The sequence below is a fragment of the Onychomys torridus genome, chromosome 12 (assembly GCF_903995425.1).
Source record: "Onychomys torridus chromosome 12, mOncTor1.1, whole genome shotgun sequence".
Classification (NCBI taxonomy): domain Eukaryota; kingdom Metazoa; phylum Chordata; class Mammalia; order Rodentia; family Cricetidae; genus Onychomys; species Onychomys torridus.
The window spans coordinates 18,726,557-18,749,553 of NC_050454.1; the positions used below are offsets into that span (position 1 = coordinate 18,726,557).

General features: G+C 44.4%; 1 protein-coding gene across 1 annotated transcript; it reads right to left on the bottom strand.

The window, feature by feature from the left end:
* Positions 1-6,295: 6,295 nt before the first annotated feature.
* Positions 6,296-21,126, bottom strand: Upk1b (uroplakin 1B). Its single transcript, XM_036204158.1, has 7 exons — positions 21,039-21,126; positions 19,880-20,080; positions 17,279-17,353; positions 16,527-16,649; positions 15,348-15,527; positions 11,569-11,652; positions 6,296-6,583 (listed from the first exon to the last, which is right to left on the bottom strand). Exons 1-7 carry the CDS (start codon positions 21,105-21,107, stop codon positions 6,533-6,535), a joined length of 783 nt encoding a protein of 260 aa, XP_036060051.1. The 5' UTR covers positions 21,108-21,126; the 3' UTR covers positions 6,296-6,532.
* Between the last annotated feature and the right edge of the window lie 1,871 nt (positions 21,127-22,997).

Sequence of the window (22,997 nt, forward strand, 5' to 3'; positions counted from 1 at the left end):
CCTCGGTGTGTCCTTCCCACAGTCCGAAGTGGGAACTGTGGCACTTTGGGAGTGCACCTGTCTGGTTAGTGCTCAGGCAGGGTGCAGGAGGCCCTTGAGCGGACAGGGCCTGTCATTTGGGATAACATTGGGGTCGAGGTACTGACAGAGAATTAGAGAGATGTGAGAGAGAAGGCCCCAGCACCACTGAGCTGCCTGAGGAGCAGGGCAAAGGTGAAATGGCAGGAAGGTAGTAGAAGACTCTGTTTCTGAGTCAGTAGCGTAGTAAGAGTATTTCAGTTGCTTAGGTAGATGAACGCACAAGTAACACAGATGTTCTTCAGTATTGTGTGGCTGCATCCCACGGTCTCTCAATCCATCTTCATGACATGATTCTGTCTCCACTAAACCTGGTTAGTAAGTGTAAATATCTATTTCTGCCAAATAGGAAGAAGAATTGGAGGGTTTGGCGTGAACATCACCAAATGAGGAAGAAGGATTTGAAAGGTGGTTATTTTTTAATAGGCTTGGCAGGTTTGCTTAGGGCTAGTCTGGTTTATCAATAACTCTGGATGGGAAGTAGAGGTCGGATTATTTTTTTTCTGTTTAACAAAATAGTACTCATGGTTTTCCTGTTATTTTTGTGCCAAACCTTATAAAGGGAGTTGTGTTCTTGGGAGACTGGGTAGTGAGAAGGCCCCTCCAACTTCCCTTCTCTGCTCAGAGACTTTGGTGTTGGTCCCATCTCCTCTGATGATGAGGAGCTAAAGGTTGGAGGCAGAGGCTCTCTGAAAGTGACTGGGGAGGGTAACAGAAAAGGAGGGTGTGGTAGGGATTGGAGACTCAGACTTTTTTTTTCTTTATTATTATGTGTTTTAAATTTTACACATCAGCCATGGGTTCCCCTGTCCTCCCCCTCCCGCCCCCACCCCCACCTTCCTCCCATTCCCTCCCCTCCATTCCTGTGTCCTCCAGAGCCAAGACTCCCCTGGGGATTCATTTAAACCTGGTGGATTCAGTACAGGCACGTCCTGTCACCTCCTTCCAGGCTGAGCAAAGTGTCCCTGTGTAAGCCCAAGGTTCCAAACAGCCAGCTCATGCACTAAGGACAGATCCTGATCCCACAGACTGGGTGCCTCCCAAACAGTTCAAGCTATTCAATGGTCTCACTTATCCAGAGGGCCTGATCCAGCTGGGGGCTCTGCAGCCTTTGGTTCATAATTCATGTGCTTCCATTCGATTGGCTATTTGTCCCTGTGCTTTTTGCAATCTTGGATTCAACAATTCACACTCTTGCAGACCCTCCTCTTTCTTGACAGTTGGACACCTGGAGCTCCACCTGGGGCTTGGCTGAGGATCTCTGCATCCACTTACATCAGTTATTGGATGAGAGTTCCAAGACAACTGTTAGGGTGCTTAGTCATCTGATCACCAGACTAGGTCAGATCAGGCCCTCCCTCGACCACTGCCAGCAGTCTACAGAGGATATATGATTGTGGATTTCTGGGGACCTCTCGAGCACTCTGCCTATTCCTGTTCTCATGTGGTCTTCATTTATCATGGTCTGTTATTCCTTGTTCTCCCTTTCTGTTCTTGATCCAGCTGGGATCTCCTGCTCCCCTAAGCTTTCTTTCCCTCAAATCTTGTCCTTCATTACTCCCACTGTCGTCCAGGTTGTTCATGTAGATCTCATCCATTTCTCTGTCATTGGGTGATCCTTGGGTCTTTCCTAGTGTCCCGTTTTCTAGGTAGCCTCCCTGGAGTTGTGTAGCAGTCTAGTCATCTTTGTTTTACATCTAGTATCCTCCTATGAGTGAGTACATACTGTGTTTGTCCAGAGACTCAGACTTTTAATGGAAGCAGAATATAGGGAATGCCATACAGAAACCCTTTGCCTTTTATTGCTAGTCACAGGCATCTGCGTTAACAAAATGTTGAGAACCACTGAAACATGCCTTTGACTTTTCTTCAGCTAAGTCTTTCAACCAGGAAAATGTACAATGACTTGTTACAAAATTTCTTGAGGTGAAGGGAATCTTTTGGGAACTTCATGCCATCCTTGTGCCATTTGACTTGAGCAGGTGGTCCAAGGCCCATTGAGGGGCTGGAGCCCTGGAGCACCTACTTGCTAATCCCTATCCCTCCCCGGCTGGTTTCAAAGGAGCCAAGCTCCCAGTTTCTGCATCTGTATTTGGTCATAGTCAGTGCCATAGCATCACACATTTTGAATGTTCAAGGTCGAGATGCCTACCATTACCATGGTTGCTAAGAACTATATGAGTGCTGGCTGTTTGGGCATTGAAACTCCCTATGGTCATGAATGGCAATTGCACAGTTTTTAATTGGTTTTTAAAAACTACTTGGGCTGGCACTCATTTTTATGAGGCTTATAGGTTATAATGTTTTTATATAATCTCCTGAGATTGGAGGGCTGTGTGAAGGGGTGGAGACTCAGAACAGATGGGCAGTCGCTAGAATTCTCACAGTTGGGCAATAGCAGAGTCAAGCCCAAACTCAAGTCACCTGACTGGAAGACTATTACTCCATATTGTCTCTACCAGGGCTTCATTCTTTGGGGGTAACTTTCCTGAATCTATATCCCCGCTGTGACTCCTAGAGAGATTTGGTATTTTCTAGACCCTAAAAATGACTTTCAAGAATTCATCTGCTCTCTACCCCTAGTTACTTGGCTCTTAACCTTCACCCACACTTCCTATAGCCCAGTTGGATGTGTTTCTTGGAGGTGCCCACATTTTCTGTGGATGGACTCCTGAAGGAGATGAAAGATGTTTTCTGCTAGACTCATACTTTCCACTTTCCCCCAGGTCCTACAGAAGCACAGCACCTACCAAGAGCCATCCATATATGCTACAAGATGGAAAATATTAAGAGGCATGGTCTCAAGTTCTCGTTTGCCAAGATAGTTTAGACTGTTGCACTTTCATTGTTTGTAGTATAGGGAACACTCATGTCTGCTGAGAAAGACAGACAGGTCTCTAAAATGCACTCATGTAAGTGGCTCAGAGGTCCCACCTCCAGGGAGCACACCTGAATAGACAAAGGGTCCATTGGCGACTGTTGAGAATTCAAATAAATCTTGAGCCTTGAGTATGCATGTGTCTAAGCGTGTAGTTTGGGAGCTTAGAAAAGTCAATGAAGGATAGAACACAATGGAATGTTTACTCTGTATCAATTCCTCTCTCTCTCTCTCTCTCTCTCTCTCTCTCTCTCTCTCTCTCTCTCTCGTGTGTGTACAAATTGGAACTGGAAGTACAGTCAGTTGTGAGCCCCTGATGTGCATGATGGGAACCAAACTTGAGTCTTCTGTAAGAGCAGCAAGCTCTCTGAATCACCAAGCCACCTCCCCTCTGTTGTATTGCTGTTTGTTTTATTTTTTTATGGTACTGGGCCTCACACATGCTAGGAAATACTATACTACTGAACTACATCCTTTGGTTTTTAAAATTTAACTTTCTAGTAACCATGTAGGTGTGTGTGTGTGTGTGTGTGTGTGTGTGTGTGTGTGTGTGTGTGTATGCATGCATGTGCATGCACCCAATTGTGCCAGGCACGAGGACTGTGGGCTGGAGGAAGGCTGGGTGAGAGCATCTCACACATGTTAGCAGCACCACCTTTCTCTAAGACAGTTCTCAACCCATGGGTCTCAACCCCTACAGGAGTCACCTGTCAGACATCCTGAATATCAGATATTTATGTTACAGTTTATCACAGTAGCAAAATTAAAGCTACAAAGTTGCAATGAAACAATGTTATGGTTGGAGGGTGGTCAGCACAACATGAGGGACTGTATTAAAGGGCCGCAGCATTAGGACAGTTGAGAACCACTGGTCTAAGACTTTTCTGCCTGTCTTTATTGACTATTACCACTTGAACCTTTAGATAAACATGCATGAAACCAGACTCAGCCACTTATCTGGTGGCTGCTGGATGTTCCCTAGCCTGTCTCATAGGAGTGGATAAAAAGCCGAGTGAGGTGAAATGGGAAAGAGAAGGGAGATTCAGACGGAGAGCAATCCTTTAGTCTAGCAAGAAGCCAGGCTATGATTAGTTTTTAATCCCCCCTGCTTGCCCCTGCCCCCAGCACTGCTTGTCAATCAGACAGGAAGGGGCGGGGTTAGATGGGACAGCAGTTTTTCAAGTTTGTCTACTACTTACGAATAGCTGCAGAGCATCTGCTCTGCTATTCAAACAGAAGTTGTTTCTTTATTCTGGTTCCAGGGCTGACCATTACAAGCAGTGGGCTTTGAAGTGTTCAATGTAATCAGGCTGCCACGGCTTAAGGGTAAGGCCAACCAGAGACAGGGTGACCTTTCTGTGTGGCAGTCAATAAAACTTGCCCCAGAGTTAGCGTGACTGGTTTGGGGTTTGGTGATAATTGGTGGACAGGCTTATGGCTGAGGAAAGGAAGGTTTCACAGATGGCCTGTCTGGGTGGCTCTCATGGACAGCAGCCTTCCCTCTGCTTTCCCTGGTTCAGGGGTGCTGGGCCTGGACCCTGGTGAGCTGGGGCTGGGATCTCAGGCTTCCACCCTATTTCCAGTTCCAGGAGCTGGAAGGAGAGAAGGAAGCCAGAGGCACCAGAGAAAAAGAGGGGGCAGGGGGCGGAAGTGGGAAGCTGTGAAGAAATTGCTGGGAGACCTGAAGGGAGTGGTCATGGAAGTCGCAGCTCACACCTGGAATGGCAGAACAGGGAAGGGGAAATGAAGGCTTGTCCCTTTTAGGCACTGCTCTCAGCCACTGGAGTACCTGGATTCACCATCTTTCCTTGGTTTGGGGGGGGGGTAATAAAGCCTATTCCTGTGGGTAATGGAGCTGGAACTTTCCATGCTGTGCTTTTGAGGCTGAGATCCAGTCACAAAGAGATGAGGGGTTTGCAGCAGAAAATATTTTGGAGCATAAATCTGAGAGGCAAGGCAGGGGTTGGGCAGGAATCACTCAGCCAGTGGAGCCCAGTGGAAAACCTAGTTAATGGTGGAAAACAAAGGGCACCAGCAGGCAGACATCCAGCTTAGTGGGCAGAGTGCTCGCCTAGCATGCACGAAGTTCTGGGTTCAATTCCCAGTATATATATGTGTGTGTGTGTGTGTGTGTGTGTGTGTGTATTTTAAAGACATCAGACAGGAAAGTTAAGGAGAAAGTTTAATTCCACACATTTCCCTCCTTTTAAGAACCACAGAGGACCCTCTGTGCCAAGTGCAGGTGTTATCCTGGTACCCAAGATGCCTTCTTCCAAAGAGACAAAGTCAGGTGGAGGGCTGGAGGCAAACTATGCTCAGGGTCAGAAAATGGGCTTCTGCTGCAAGGGAGTACACTCCTCTTCTCTGACTGCTCCTCTGCCCCAGGGTTCTGCCTAACTACAGGGACCTGGTGAGGCAGGATTTCCAGTGCCTGGGGTGACTGTTCCGAAGTGATGGGTGTGTTTTCTGCATAAGGAACACATTGGGCTGCTGGCATCACATGTGCTGCCTCCAAGTATAGAGGAGCAATAGCTTCAAAGGTCAGTGTAGTAGGAGAGGAAAGAAAGAGAGAGAATTCCAGCCACTTCCTGTCCTTCTGGACAGTGCGCCAGCCAGCAGGAACTCACGGGTGTGTGTCCCCCCACTTCTTCCGCTTTAACCCCCACAGTTGGGGCTCTTCTTTTGGAAACCCCATTTTGTTAGACCCAGGCAGGACCAGCTGAAATAAAAGGAAGTGGGCATATTTTATGGGCTTCTTGTAAAGCAAACAATGGTGAGTTGTCAGGACTTCCTGCAGGATCAAACTATTTTGACAGCAAACAAAAGTCCCTATAAATCACCTGCTCTAATAAGCTGGCTTGGATCTCCACATTGAAACTGTGGAGGGCAAAGACCGAGCTGGTGTAAAATGGGCAGTGTCAATGTCCCTAACATTTATATACTTTCAATGAATGGAGAATGAAGTTGCTAAATGCACAGGGCAGGAGAGGAAGTCAGAATGCTTATTAAATGAAAATCAAGGATCATCCCAGAGAATAAAAAGTATCCAAAGGTGGTGGGTGTGTCAGGAGCACCACCAGTGTAGACAGAAGCTATAGCAGAACCAGGAGCAGAGGCATAGCTCTGCAATCCCCCCTCCTCCCCTCCCCCACTTTACACTGTGACAAACAAAACCCTTGCAAGGTTGAAGGAAATAGTAAGAGATACTGGCTCCCTGTTTCTCAAGTTTGCTGTTAAATACAGACAGAGCTTATGATGGTAAGGCAGGTTCTTTCAAATGTCATTGTGCCCCCGCATTAAACATGAGCAGGAATGAGAATCATCTCCACTCTCCAAATTTTCTGTCTCATAGTACATAAATATGTTGCAGAATGTCAGCCGAGGATGAGAAATATTTCTGCTGAGGATTGCAGCAGCCTGAGAGTCTGAAGGAAGCCCATTCCACCCGAACTGACATTTGAGTGAGAAAAGCATATGTCCCTATGGAGCACACAGAAGGCATGTGACGAAACAGCGGGTTCCAGCACCAAATCCAGAGTCACCCGGGGAAGGAGGTATGGCGGAGACACTGTGTGCTTAATATTCAATTCTGCTCCAGTAGAACATGGTACCCAGGAGAACCCAAAACTAGAATTAAAGTGGGAAAAGAAAAAAAATTGATTAAGACAGTGCTTTAAAAACATCCACATTAATATAAAACAATGACATTCCTTTTGTTCAGACTTAGGAGACATGGAGTTTTTAGCAGTAATTTAAGTGATGGTAATCTTAGGGGCCAGCTGCTGCTGTGCCCACTCCATACGAGAGCATTGCTTATAATCTGCTACTCAGAGCAACTTCTCCATCCCCGTGTGCCCAGCACTTCCTACGTTGACTCTCTGACTTCTCAAGTTCTCCTCTCATTTCTGCACTGAAATAGCCTTGGGAAAATTCTTCCTGCCTGTTATCAAAGCTAAGGACTCTCCTGTGATCCTGTTTCTAGTTAGAAACTTGCAGGAGGCCATGGGAGTATATAGCAGGTGACAACTAGTATTTAACAAGTCAACCCACAGCCCCTACCTGGCAAGGCCTTGAGTCACTACTGACTGTGAATGACTGGTTGTTTCTGTCTGTAAATTTTCTCATGTGCCATTTTTTATTTCTTCCCTAGTAACAGCTATGGATATTTTCCCTACTGCTTGTGTGTTTATCAAGAGAAAATATCCCATCTTTGGACACACACACTGCTGTGGATAGTCAGGAAGATGATTTCTGCTTAATCTGTATAATTCTGATAATACTAGAATATTTTTCATAGCTGACACAGGAAAGTAACAGTATTCTCAGTCACAAAGACAGCTAATTTTAGATTTCAGAACAAATTCAAAACCGACCAGCTGAGAATACACAAGGACGAATTCCCAGGTGTTTATTGCTAAATCAAGGTCAAATATGAAGCAACTTTGGTAGACATAACCCTCTGCAGTAATTCTCTTTCTGTATGTACCCCAACCACTCAAGGTTCAGCAAACTGCCGTTAATTGTTAAGTCCTGAATTTTAATGACATTCTCTGTTTGGAAATGCTAACTACTCAGGCTACATGTTTGGCCAAGCATTACTCACTGGCCAATCAGCACGAGCTTCCTAGCCTGAGAAAAACTGTGTGACTTATCATATGTTATGAGAATGGGTCAGACCCTGAAAATGTAACATGTAATTGTCCAGAGTTTGGCTGTGTGAGAGAGAGTAAGGTGAGAGAGTGAGTGAATAATGTAGAAGTGTGTGTGTGTGTGTGTGTGTGTGTGTGTGTGTGTGTGTGTGTCTGTATGTGTATGAGAGAGAGAGAGAGAGAGAGAGAGAGAGAGAGAGAGGGGGGGGAGCAGTGTGAAGGAGATGCTGCTGTGTAGAGGAGCTATGTAAAGAGTTAGCTGTGAGTGAGTGTGTGTGTGTGTGTGTGTGTGTGTGTGTGTGTGTGCATAGGTGTGCAGAAGGAGCTGAGGAAAGAGAATGAGAAGCTAGGCAGGAGAGAGAGCAAGAGAGAGTTTTCAGAAAGAGATTCTGAGATGTGTGTTTGCAAAGATATATATCTATATGTTAAGAGATGTAGCTGTGTGGAGACAGACATTTTCAGAGAAAGAGATTTTTTTATATGAAGTAAAAGAGAAAGTTACCATCAGAAAGTGTGTGTTTTGTTTTGTTTTTTTTTCCTCTCAGATAGAAAAGGTTTAGCCCTCACTGAATTTGTGGATTTTTTTTTCTTTTCTTTCTTTTTTTTTTTTTTTTTTTTGCATACCCTGGTGGTGACTGGAGGCTGGCCCTCCAGCTACCGATAGAAACTGCATAGATTATTTATCTTTTTTATTTTTATTTATTGTTTGTTTTTGAGATGGGGTCTCCTGTAACCTAGGCTGTCCCTGAACTTGCTACGTAACTGAGGATGACCTTGAACTTTTGACCCTTCTGCTTCCAGTTTCCAAGTAGTGAGATTACAGGCATGGCAACCATACTTGGCTTGTTTAGTGCTGGTATGTAATTAGGGGTTTTGGGGCATGTTCAGCAGGTGCTTCACCCACTGAGCTACATCTCCAGGCATTTGGGTCACTTTCTCCTTCTAATCTTAAAACCCTTGCCTCCTACAATGCCTGCCACCTGGAATGACTGCCTCTGAAGAATCCCGCAGAGCCAAAGACCTCTCATTCAGGAGTGGAGTTCGAAAGTCCTGCCTGTTCCAGGTCTACCATCTGCTCCCAGGGATCCTAGCCCTGCCATTTTACTTTCCTGAGCCCCAGTCTTTGTGTAAAATGAACTTCTTATCTTCTCTCTCTACTTCAGATCTAGAGCTGTGAGTGAGACAGTGAAATAATTACTGGGCCTAATGTTTATTATAGCTTGTATGCACCATGCACGTTTGTTCTCAAAATTCTCTGAAGATTTTGAAGCACAGGGAAGTATCTAGCCCAAAGACATAGAACCCAAACAGGCTTTAGGGCAGTGGTTCTTAGCCGTCCCAACGCTGTGACCCTTTAATACAGTTCCTCATGCTGTGGTGACCCCTCAACTATAAAATTATTTTGTTGCTACTTCATGACTGTATTTTTGCTCTGTTATGAATCGTAAATATCTCATATGCAACCTTCAAGGGAGTCTCGACCCACAGGTTGAGAACAGGAAAGCCCTCTGTGAGCAGAAGTGAATTGGCTGTGCTAGTTCTTCTCAAGTACGGTTCCTTGTTGGGCAGAACGTCTACTGATCTTGAGGGGGTTTTGTGTGAAGACTAGCTGACATGATGTCTCCTCCATAGCAGGCTCTCCATATCTCTAGCTCTTATCCCACCCTCTACTGAATTTCAGGAGATTTACAATATCTATAATTTAGACTTTGATACTTGTGTACAGTTAGTTAACAACCCTATGATGCTCAAAAGCCTTTAAATGTCCTGTAGATCATGATAACAGTCATTTAAATTGACTCAATAAATAACTGAGCCCTTAACTCTGTTAGGCTAGGTCTTGGGGAACAAAGAACAGCTGGTCCTCTGCCTCTGGCAGCATCCAATGTGTCATTGTGACATTGTTTCACAACAGACATGAACTCCTAAGAGTAATCATAAAACACTTCCTGAAGGAACAGCTCTCTCTCTTCTCCCTCATTTTATACCCTTCTCCCTCAGCACTTTTCAAAGCATAGCACACAAACACCCTTCAGGGGCCAATGAGGTCAAGAATATTTAGGTAAAAGGACTTCATTTGCCTTGTCAGTGTCTTTTACATGGGCACTGGCGGTGCAAAATCAGCATAAGGTAAGACTACCAAGTCTCAGGGAGAGACAAGGCAGGGGCACTGAACTGCATTAGTTCTTGGTGTACTCTGCACTGCTATGCACTTGTGGGGAGAAGGAAGAGGCAGAGAGTTTATCTGGGACTGTCCTTCATAGAGCAACCAGCTACCAATCCTATTGTACTGTGACCTTTGATTACACATCCTTTTAATATTCTATATGATAAAAATACACCAATCCCATGGCATATTGAAATATAGTTGTGCAAAAGGAAAGCACATATGTAGTTGGTTATACACTGACCCAACTTTGTTTCTCTTAAAACACCATTTTTATTTGAAAAAAAAAAAAAAGTTAAGAAGTTACAGTTATTTAGGCTTGGATATTTGGGCAGATATTTTCTTCAGAACTTACAAAATTAGTCTGTTACCTTAAGGAAAACATTTGACAATATATGGGCCAATTGTAAATTTGAGTTTTCAAGAAAAAAACCAGATCTCTGGAGAATTGATATGCTGCCATGAGTTTGATAGTATCCTATTTGAGATCTTTTGCATGGTGACAGTATTAATGAATATGATCTTTTGGTGTCACATAAGGAAATCAACAAACACCAGCAAATGCTGTGAAGCATAATGAGGCAGCATTTCCCCAAACAGCCAGTTCGTGACTTAGGTATAGATCAAAGATTTATGCAAACTGTACAGAAAGTTCTTCATTAATCTAGTTTTAGATTCCGTATTACAACTGATCTTGAAGAAGCTTGTAGAGAAGGGCACATGGTTTCAAAGGACACTTCATGATAGTCACCTTGAATAAGGTTACCAAAATATTCCTGTTTATAACTACACACTGTTAAGAAGGATCTAATTTCTTCCTGTCCTTCAACACTGGTGATGTGTTAGCACAGAGTGAATTAAGGAACACTTGTGAGACACCCAGCTTCCTTTACAAAGCCAGATTCTGACAGGTTTGGAGGAACACTCAAAGCAATACTACTTCAAGAATTTTTCATTTTGTAAAATCGTTATTATTTTCTTATCTGGGTTATGTTGTTTATATGAACTTGTAATTGGCCTATTAAATATTTAATTTTTTTCAGTCATACTTAGTGGAAGTAAATGTCAGTAGACACTGGCCACATAGAAAAATAGCTTTTTTTTTTTGAATCCTTAACACATTTAAAGGTGTACAAGAGTAACCAGTATCAAAGTTTGAGATTGTTTCCCAAATATCATGGTTCTCAGCTGTAACAGAAATTTAGAATCATCTAGAAAAATGATTAAATCAAAACAAACACAAGCCAAATAAAACAAAGTGCCCAGGCCCATCTGTAGGGTGAAGTGAAGATCCACAGAGTGGTTGGTACATACATCTTCTTCTGTCTGTCTAGGAGGTTTCAATGTGCAGCCAGGGCTGGGAGCCAGGGCTCTGACCTCCCTGGTTTTCCTCACAGAGAGGCAGCAGGAAGTGATAACACCGTGGATGGAGCTAGACAACTAATGTTGGGCCTCAGGAGCTGTCTAAAAGGTGACAGGATGGGCCTTGAAATCTAGCTGCAACGAATGACTTCAATGTGAAGCACAGCTGGAGTTCACTAAGAAGCCCCGGTGCAGTCATCTGGGACATCTAGAAAAAGGGTTTCTAGAGTAGGGCCATCCTTTCCCTAGGAGGGAGGTCAACATCCCATACCTCAAGGGAGCCATTGTCCTTGGTCTGGTGGTAGAAGTCTCCTGACTACCTTAGCTGCAAGAACTGGTTTCTAGACTTTTTAGGGTCGTTGGACTAACCAGGGACCTTCTCAAGGTCTCTCATTATTGTCCCTTTCTGAAATAAACGTGCTGAGGATACTCACAGTCCAGCAGAGGATGGCAAATCCAAACCAGGCAACTCCCCAGGCATGCCGATCCATTGGTCCCGAGATCAGTTCATAGCAGCCCTGGGAAGACCGCATGAGTTACATTACTATGGAGAGTCTAGAGCAGAGATGAGAACTGATGCCGCTGGGTTAATAATTGACAACCATGCAAGGCTAGCGTTGCCATCTAAGGGACTCTACATAATCTTAGGCATCACAGGGAACACCCAGGAAATGCAGAAGCCAGGCGGGTTCCATGCACTGAAAGGTCCAGAGGCAAGTGTGCTAGATTTGTCTGAAAATTTCAACAACTATTCTAGGTCGGCCATGAAGTTCAGGCTCCACCCAGTGGCTACAGTTGTGCACTTGAGGTTTTGTTTCCCATGATTCGGTGTCCTCACCTTCTTAAGCCACATACATGCTGATTTCCACCCCTGTACTTTGATAGTTCACTCATTTATTCTATTACATTGCAGAATGCCCAAATTAAGACTCCTGAAATTTTCCTTACTTTCTTTATCCAACATTCAACACTTAAGCAAATCCTTTAGGGTCTATTTAAAAGTATCACAAATGCAAACACTCCTGAGTCTTTTTCTTTGTACCTCTCTGGCCCCTCCAGGGCCTCACTTTAGGGTTTAAGTCCATCTCCAAGAAGAGCATATATGGGCATCCTCCCGCGCTACTGATTTAACAGGTCATGGGACAGGGCCTAGCACATCTGACCCCACTCACTAGATCTAGGTTTACCCATCCCTTCTAGACATCTCACAATCACCCTGGCCTTGTAAGGCTGGCCCCCTTGATGTTCTTCCAAAGTGCTAAGAATTGTACAGGGTGCTTCCTTTGCTTAGAAGTGTTCCCTAATGCTCCAGTTCCCCATCCTCACATAATTCAGAACTCTGCAGATATCATCTCAACAAAGGCTTTCTGGACAGCTGCAGAAAAAGCAGCTTTCTTTTTATCATACTCCATTTACAAACTCTGCTTTATATCCCCTGGCACTACCACTACCTGGAATTTGTGTATTTGTGTGCAGTGGGTTCCTTATTTGTCATCTATAATAGAAAGCAGCCTCCACAAGGGCAGAGGTTTTATTATGTTAATTGTTGAATTCCAGAAACTACAGTGAGTGCCTGGCATCTAGTAGATACTTAATACTAATTTACAGAATGAGAGCTTGTAATCCCAGCATTTAGGAAGCTTAGGTAAGAGAGTTATAAATTCAAGACCAGTCTGAGTTACATAATAATGAGTTTAAGGCCTTTCAGGGCTACATAAAGAGTTCAAAGCCAGACTGAGCTACAAAAGGACATCCTATCTTAAACGAATGAATGAAAGAACAAGAAAACAGACTTAAGGGAAGGATACTAATTAATGTTTACAGTCTCCACTTGGAAAACACAGAACACTCCCATTCTCTTGAAAATCTTGGGAGGTAATCACCCATCAAATACTATATGTAAAAGACAATTTATGCCAGGTGCTGGGTCCTGAGTTGGACACTTAGCTGGGGCAAGATGTAAAGGGATCTTGTCTTTGTGGGTTCACAGTCAAAACCCCTAATTTTCCATCTCATTACTGAGTTTCCAGGAGGCTAATCACTTTATTGGGACTTTACTCTCTTAGTATATATTAATATTCTTGAGGTAAAGACATCAGGATTTGTATGTAGCATTTTTCAAGGTGTATGTAGCCTAAGTGTGTGTGTGTGTGTGTGTGTGTGTGTGTGTGTGTGTATTTGATCTACTATGTGGAATTCTGGTTGATTTCCCTCATTTTTCTCATTATTAGACTGTCTTTCCTGGTTTCACCAGTTTTTATGGCTGTAGCAACAATTTGGTGCTTTGTAAGTGTTGAAAAGCTTCGAAATGGTTATGAAAGGGGGAGTCATACATTCCTTCATTCCTTTATCCACCCACGGAACATTTATTGAGTATCTGCCTTGTGCCAAGCTTTTTGCCAAGTACTGAAGATATAGGACTAAGTAACACAGTCCTTAAGGCAGTAAATAGCAATTTATGGACAAGGTACATGCAAAAACAGCAGCAAAGCACAGTAGGTAGTGGGGGGACTGTTTTCTTGTGTAGTTAAGGATTGTTGGAGAGGAATTCGCAGCACTTGTATGTCAGAAAGTGGGGATGGATGGGAATCTGGGGGAGCAAGATAGGGGGGGTCAGACTGATAGATCTGCCTAGGTTCAGGGTGAAGAGTGAGTGAGACTGAGCAAGTGGGGTTCAAGTAACAGAGGAGCAGGAAGAGATGTCAGAACAGAGTGGGGCGAACTGGTGATGTTTTGTGCCTGTGGTTCAGCTGGCTGGTAGTGGAGATGGAGACACTGAAGGCAGAGAAGGTCAAAGGAAGGTGTCCAGATGGGGGTGGAGGTCCCAAAACAGTCGAAAGAAAAAGCGTTAATTTGTGTTTCGCCTTCAAACTCACCTGTCTGAGCCTGAGTAAGTGGTTTTAGTAGATTTCCATAGCTGGAGTGTTCTGTATTGTAGGGGCAAGACAGGGCTATGCAATAATTGAAAGGTGGAGGCCCTTTTTGTCCCTTTTAGAGAGAAGACACTGTTGGCACATGACTGTAATTCAGTAAAGACTGGTGTGCATGAGCCATTTCCAATGCTGAAACCATTTTATGGGTAGTTTGAATAGTTGGAGTGATGATTGCATTTTATGCTGATTATAAGCAATACATTTTTTTTTTTATTACAGCCTGAGTATAACGGACTAAAACAATGCCAAAACAAGATTGCTAGAAACCTCAGTGAGGGTTGCTCTGCTACACAATCGTTGGTATCACTCCCATGTCCTTTGTGAATGAACACATCCACTTGCAGTCCAGGTACCCGCCAGGTGTATCAATGGCGTCTCTCACTCCAGATGTATGGATGGCTTGTGGCATTACTTCTGTAGGGAAAAGCCTGATGTTTCTCAATTATTTGGCAGACTGACATACTGCTAGGCTTCCTCACAGTGACCACTCCCAAAGCAGGGCAGCAGAGTGTTTCGGTGTGCTGTGTCAACAGACGCTGGTTTACAGGGTCTGGGAAAGCTCACAAAGACTTTGGAGGACTATTTCCAAGCCTTTATTGATGTGGTGTCTGTGCTTTCAAACTCTATGGCTTGGGGTTGAAGCCTGGCAGCCATTTACTGATTGTGTGAGCTCGGGCAAGGCCCGATTAGCTTCTCTCGCTCATGTACAGACCACAGAGCACAGTCAACACCGATGTCTGAGCACCCCAGGTGTTAGAGTCTGTGTGTGGCACACGCCACAACATCTGGCCTTCAGGAAGACCTCAGTGTTTCGTGATTATCATCAGGGTGCTTTCATCAGCCCAGAAGCACTCTGATAAAACCCATATGTATGTAACTATTTCAGCCCAAATCGAATCCTGCTAACGCTGCTTGCCTCTGACCTCAGCCACTGCCAATGTTTTGGGGCCGAATAATATTCTCTTTGTATATCAGTCCTTCTGATTTACATTTTGCAAGCCTTCCTCTAATGCAGACATTTCCCATAAAACCAATTCTAAACATTATACAGATTTTCTTTATTGACACCAAGTTGGTTTGTGCTACGGAAATCCTCATGTTGCAGAAATTTTACTAAAATTAAATTTGCAACATGAGCGCTCACAGAGACAGAACTAGATAACACGAGGTGTAGGGGAAACATATAGACTTCCTTAAGACATGACTCACAGCTGACTCTTATTTTCTTCATAAAGTGCAGAAGCACTTCTTGCTAGGTCTTGGGGGGGGGGGGCGCTCACCTGACTGTGGTAATAACCGGGCACTCCGAGTTTGCAAGCGTCCAGGTTGAGAGGCTCCATAACCTTGTTCATGACGCAGCACTGCCGAGGCCAGGGATAGTCAGCATCGTTATTCTTCACCCGGAAGGCAGAGGTGTATTTCTGCCAGTCCGATGGACCATTTACACCACAGCAGTGGTCCTGCCAGAGGATGTGAGACACAACGTTATCTTTATGGCCCATACCGAAGCCTTCAATGTCACAGCCTAAAGCTTTGTGGAGAAAGCATACCACATCTTACATGACTAAAATATTTCCAAAACCTAATCGATTTCTAGGTCTTAGGGCACATGGGGGGGGGGGTTAGAAGACAGGCAGGGGACACTAGGGGGCAGCCAGGTTTCTAGTGAAGCAGGATGTCAAGACAGTGTTGAAAGTAGTAGACAGAAAGGCTGGTATATGTGTGAGTGTGTGTGTATGGAAGAATATGTGTGTGTATATGAGAATGTGTGTTTGTGAGTGTGTGTATGTATGAGAATGTGTGTGTGTGAGTGTGTGTGTGAGAGTTGTGTGTGTGTGTGTGTGTGTGTGTGTGTGTGTGTGTGTATGTGTGTGTGTGTGTATATGTGTGTATGTGTTGGGGCCAATGAAGAGTTGGCTCATATTAGAGGGTATACACAAAAGACAAAATGGGGCAGTATTCTTGGAAGACTCGGGGTTCTGATGGTATTTGGCATAAGTTTGGATGTATGGAATGATGGCCACTTAAAACTGGGTGATTAAATCAAATCCTATCTCCTGATACTTAGCTGAATTTGTCACAGGAGATATAAAAAGGTGAGACAAGCACCTATCACTATTTGAGTTTGCTGTGGGTGAGAGAAGGCCCCCTTTTCTGTTAATGTAAGGGAGACCTAACATCGTAAGAGGTGGAACATATTATTAATCCAATGTTTTTTAACATACACTCTATGAAGGTAGGCTAATCATGTAAAATATGGATCCAGAGGCCTCACTGAGTCATGTGTTTAGCATTCCCCTTCCTCACCCTCACCAGTAAACAAGAGGCATTTCTGACCCACCCAGGAACAAGTCTCTACCTGAAGGAAGCCCTTGGAGACACTGACCCCACTCCCACCCACATTCAGGTCGTTACTGGTTCAGATGTGCAGTGGCCCACCACAGGACCACTCGCCTTACCTGGAGCATGAACCTATTCCAGGTCTTGGTAACACCGGCGTTTTTCCACTCATCATCATTGGTTGGGGGGCTGTTGTTTTGATACCTCACCAGCATCTGCTTCAGGAAGAGGTTGGTTGTGAACTGCAGGGGTTGGGGATGACACAAGATGGAGCATCAGCAGACCCTCTCCCAAGAAAGGCAACATTTTCTGTGGAGCCGGTTGTCAAGGACACTGAACATCCTCTTGGAGGGAAGCTAACCTTGGGCACCGAGCACAGTTGGCTGGGGCTGCTTTGGGTTTCCTCAGAAGAAGAAACTACCGCCTGACTTGGGGAGATGGATGTTCTAAGATGGTATAGATTAGCAAAACTGTGAGAAATAGAACAAGAAAGAGTCTGAATTGTGTCTTCCACAAGGCAGAACGTGCAGGGAGGCCACAGCACGGTCGAGTGATGACCAATGCTAGGATCACAGACTGGGCACTGGGAATCAGGTTTCCTAGGATCAGAAGTCTTGCTTCACTTGTCAGATAACTTCGTTTGCTTTTAAGGTCCCTCACTCTCTCTGAAGGAACCGTCTCTCTCTTTTCATTTAGAAAAGACAAGCAATACTCCCCACTCTAGGTTTCTGAGTATTAAGTAAAAACACACTCAGTATTAATAGTGTGCATATTAGCATGGCCAGCACACAGCAAGGCCTTAAAGCATGTTGGTTGCCATGGTGTCAGCGCAATTGTCATTTTTGCTCTATGCTTTGGGGACCATACTCACAAAGTCTCGCTGTGTTGCTGCCGTGATGCAAGATGCCACTTCAAAACCATACACTATGAACATCATAATGAAGTACTGGGAAAGAAACAGAGGACAGCAGAGAATTACAACAGAAATCCCACCACGTGATGCCTGTGAGTTTTAGCACATTTGTCTAAATGTAATATCCAAGCACTACGTAGTACAAGCTCTCTTTGATCAGGTGCTTGGAACAGGGAGAGTGCAAGGTACTAGGGGCGAGGTGGCATGTGAGTCAGCTCAGTTCTGCTTATCTCTAGAGAAACGGCCATTCAATGCAGAGTTTTCTCATCCAGCACCATGAATTTCGATTTTAACTCGGGGGAGCTGATATAAACAATGAAGGAATGTTGTGGGGGTTTCAGAGTCTTCGTGTACACACACATGCCCAGTGGCTGGCAAGGCAGCCTTGGTGCTTCATACACGACACCCAAGCATTGTAAATCTCATCTAAGTGGGAGTCGCTATCTTCATGGATTGCTGAAGATGTAGAACTACGGAAGTAAGGAGAAGATGACAGAACACATGGAACACGTTTAATGCCTTGTGTCTTTCCTACCCAGGCTCAGTTGCAACAAGCAGGCAGCCTTCAGGCATGGAGACTCACTGGTGAGCTCCTGTTACAAACCCATGTGATACCAGCTCTGGTGAGGGCAGAACAGAGCTCTCTGTGTGCTGCTTACGCTGTGTGTGGGTGACAAGCCACTGTGAGTGACTAGCTCTGCACAGCCGTGACCCCAGTGTCTGGGCGGAAACCAGCAGAACAGCGAGTGGACACCTTTCAGCGCGTGTCAATCTCTTGTGAGAACTTGATCTCTGCCTTGCACATTTTTACACATGCACTGTTGCCCCTCATGTCCTTCTTGTGAAGAAGGACTATGGGCGTCAGTGGGGGAAGACAGGGGAAGTTGTCTTCCCTTTCGTGGGGTATTTGTGGGTTCAAACATCAGGACCATTTGCTGCTTTCACTATCTGTCCCTAAAACAAAACAAAAAATGCAACCACCTCTGTGAAAAAATTAGTAAAAAGGGCCTTCTGAGACACCAGAGACCCATACCCTCCCCCGCTCCGCCATATTGGCTGTTGCCTTTGCTTCCTGTCAAGAGCTTTGTGGCTCCCCTCACAGATCCTCAGGATCCTCTACAATTAGCACAGAAAGGAGGCGTTGGTATAGGCATTTCTCCTTCAGCTTCATAGAGAGGACTCTTTTTCCTTGCCTCTCCTCCCCAGCTCAATTCTGCTTTGTCAGGCGCAGAAGGCTGGCCCAGAAGGAGCCCAGGATGCAGTTGGAAGTTGTTTGTCTTCAGGAAGATCTCCCTCTTCTCTCCCTCCCCACTCAATGCCTTCCTCCCCCCACCCCCACTCTCTGAGTGGGTGTGTTTGCCCTGGAACTAACTCACCCAAAGCAGTCAGAGAAGGTAAATATTCTGCGTTCCCAGGCACTAGGGCAATGCTTTACCTTAGTAAAGTGGCCCAACAAGTCCCTGAAGAGGCTGAGCTTCTTCTATAGAAGTGGGACTAAGGGTAAGAGATTGACTTCAGGCAGAGAGAGGGTTGGGTGGGTAGATGTGAATGTACATGTAGTCGCGATGGCATAAACTGATGTCCTGGGGCCCAGGAGCAGAAAGCAGAGGTCTAGACCCAAGTAAGAGAGTTTCTTCCCTGCTGGCTAACATTTCCATTTGCAAAGGTGGAAGTGTGATCTCGTGAGTGGCTTGAGACCCCAGAGTGGGTCACTCCCAGTGGTGCTGTTCAGGATCTTCCAGGGTTCCTGGACTGCAGACTCCATGACAGTGTGGGAAGTCCAGGCCATCCATCACACACAAAAAAACCATAGGCCTTGAACTCAAAAGCCTTCAGGAAGGTTCTTGTTTGCTTTGAAAATTTCATGTCTGTTTTTTATCTTAAGACATCAATATTTGACTAATATTAAAACAATACTTAAAACTATTATACTTTATACTTAATACTTAAAGCTATTATCAAAGGAAGAAAAAAAAGCCCCCCCTTCCCTGTGTCTTTTCTCCTGCTTGTATAATTCCTGGCTGCCAATGTTGGGCACATGCGGACTGTAGCTGGAGAAGAAAGTATCAGTGCACATAGTCACTAGACCACCTACAGATGTTTCTGTTTTCAGTTATGTTTACTGGAACCTGACCTTGCAATCATGGAGGGCATCTTTACAACCTACATGGATGATCTCGCAACAGGGGATCTTCATTTGTTTTAATTAATTAATTATTTTACCACTTACCTGGGACTCTTCCTCCTCTTAGCTCAGTGCAAACCAAAGTTCTGTGCTCAATGGAGAAGAAACAGTTCAGCAAAATCAGCCCAGGAAAACAACTGTAGAGAATTTGTTGTTGTTGTTTTGAGGAAGAGTCCCTTGTAACACAGGCTGGCCTTGTACTTGCTACGCAGTCAAGGGTTACCTTGAATTTCTGATCATCCTGCCTCTACCCAGAGTGCTAGGATTGTAGATGTACAGTATCATACCCAGATAATATGGTGCTAAGGCTTGAACCCAAGACCTTATGTGTGTTAGGCTACACCTCCAGCTCTCAGAGTGTAGTAAGGTCTTACCGCCAAGAGGATTTTCCTGTTGGATTTCATAATTCCTACTATGGCTAGAACGGACAAGCAGAAGAGGCAGATGCCCACAAACATGCCTATCCAAGCTGCCCCATAGATGTCATCGTTGTTGGTGGCTTCAAGCAGTGGGTAGAGACTGTGTTGGTCGGATACAAAGAAGATACACTCTGCTGTCAGGGCTATGCCACACATCTAGAAACAAGCCACAAGTGGATCTGTCAGGCTGGTGTCCAAGAGCAGAGCACTGGGAAGGGGATGGGAGTGGGGTACATTCTAGAGCCAAGTCCCTTCCCTTATATAGGCTTTGTGCAATGGATTTCTCATTGCCAGGGGATCCAACAACTATTTGTACATTGGTTCCTTCTTCATATACACTCTATCTTTGGTACTTTCTTCCACATATAACTCTGTCTGTTTGCTATTTGGGAAAAGATTTAGGTAATGTTAGACCATCCTGTACTATGACCCACTTAGCGCTTTCTTGCATGAAAGTTATTCCCCATATTCTGTCTCATTGCAAATCTTCCTCTGTTGTAATTCTTGAAGTGTCCTGGCCATTGTCACAGTGGTTCTGGAATCTTAGTGACTGTCTTCCCAGGGCTCATATTCTATGGGTGAGGAATCATGGCTCCGAATGATGATGACTTATCCACAGCTATACACAGAGAGGCAGAAACAGAACAGAGCCATGGACCAGCTCTCTTGACTCCTTGACTAGTGCTCTTCCCTTATCCTCATGCCCACACAGATTGGGCTCTGAGACACTCTCACACTTTGTACAGAAGAACATCTGTCCCAGCACCTTCAATAGCAGAGTCCCCAAGTCAAACCAAGGTGAAACTGGACAGAAGCATAAAGGAATGTTTAGCAGGTGTGTTTGGATGTTGGCCATGGTGAACATGAATCTTAATATTCATTATGTCTTAAAATTGGAAAGGAAATATCTATTTTAAAGTTGACCATGCTATTCTGTCATAATACATAGTTATATATGACTATTTTAAGATTCCAGCTAGTATATTTCTTACCACATTTCTTAAAATGAAGGTGAGCAGTAATTATACCATTTTCTTAAACTTTCACTTTTAATTAATATAAAAACCATGCTTACAAGAAGAACACAACTTTTTGAAAACTGCTCATGACTTACACCAACAATCACATGTCCAAAAATCAGCATGCCCTGGAAGCAGCGAACAGTGGAATCATCTTTGGCCATCTTCAGGATTTCCTATAAGCTGAAGACACAGTTAAGAGTATTACAGTTTGATGGGAGCAGGTGGCACATATTGCTTCAATTTCTATACCATCACCAAGTGATGACATCACCTATTTCCTTTTTTGCATACAAATCAAAGTTGTGAGAACTTTTAGTAATAGTAGAAATTTGATATCAGAGGTCAGCAATCATGGGAGTTTTATAAAGATTTTTTAAAAAGGCCTTTATAAAAATAAAGGCTTTCAGAATTTGATCAGTGTCTATCAGAAGTCCTTAGGGTATGAAGGACACCAGAGTCACTATCCTGAGAGGTGTACTGAGATTCTTCAAGGTTACCAGGGGAACAAAAAGTAGGTCTGTCATGGTGATGACCAGGCTGACAGAAACTGATAGTCCCTGGTATGGCCTTTGCCATCCTTGGACAAGGCCAGCTGCAGCCACAGGGAAGTGAAGAGAGTTGGCTGAGGTCACTACAGCCTGTGGGTAGATGTTAAATATTTTGTTATCCTAAAGACATAGGTTGCACATAACGAAGTTTCCTGTTATGTAGGAGACGCACAGAGAAAAGAGGAATATTTAGCTCCTCTGTGCACTCTTCTAGGAACCTCATGTACATACCAGATTCTCAGAACCTAGCTAGAGCAATAGTGTGGGAGAGGAGAAGGCTCTTTTGCACACCAGGAAATCAAAACCTAACTAACTGGTAAAGCAGTACATCTAAGGCCACATAGACCAGCGAAAGCAGATATGGTGGCGTCTTTGGTCTGTGTGACTCCGAGGCCCACACTCTTCCCTGCGGCTTACACTAGCTCCTAGAAACTATTTATACTGTTTATGCCAGATGCAACTAAACACAGACCTCTGTCTCCTTGAGAATTCTCTGGAAGGAACACAAGGTTAAGTGTTTGGGTCAATCGGTTTGGCTTCTGCACTTGAGATACTGAGAAAGACTGTTCACATCCCTTGACACTTTAACCAAGTGACATTCTAAGTCTAAAGGTATTAAATGACACAGTTGCATGTTGGGGCATGTAAAGATGCATGAGGAAAATGGTTACATTCTAGGATTTTGTGCTTGGAGAGAAGCTAAGTTCTCAAGTAGCTATAATACATAAGTAGTTGTCTAAATGGATGAGTGGGGTCTGGTTGTGAAAGACTCCAGCCTAGCTGATTATAGAGTCAGCCTTTGGGTCAGGAGAGGAGAGGAGGATGTGTAGGGGGAAAATGAGATGGGCGGTAGGCATTCCAAGGAGAGGACCAGTAAGGGAGGAGATTCAGAAGAGCAATGTGAAGACAAGATATCAAGTCAGCCAGTTCGGCTGAACTCCTGGGTTGTGGACAAGATCTGTGGGGAGGAGCGTCTTGCTTGGTCTATTTCTCCCCTTCCTGTTTGTCTTCTTAAAATCAGGTGTTTTTATGTGTCTCTGTGAGTGTATGTCATATGTGTGTGTGTGGATGCCTGAGTAGACCGGAGGCTTCGGATCGCCTGGAGCTGGAGTTAGAGGCTGTTGTGAGTCACCTGATGTGGGTCCTGGGAAGTGAACTAAGGCCTTTTAGAAGAACACTTTGTGCTCTTAACTGCTGAGCCATCTCCTTCAGCCCAAGTCTTTTTTATATGACTCTGACCTTGATAAGTGTTAACTCCTTTATTGCACTATAATGTATTAATAGCCTAGGTAATTTAAATATCCCTAAATATTTTTCCATTTCTTTTTTACCTTAAAGGCTGAGGATATTTAAAGAGTTAAAAATGTATGAGTGTTTTTGGCTCAGGGTTGGCACATAAACTCCATCAATGTTTGTCAAAGGAACAGAAGAATCTGGGCCCTTGTTACACCATCTTTCGACACCACCCACCCTGCGGAGTTTCTGCTTAGAGATGCCGTTTAT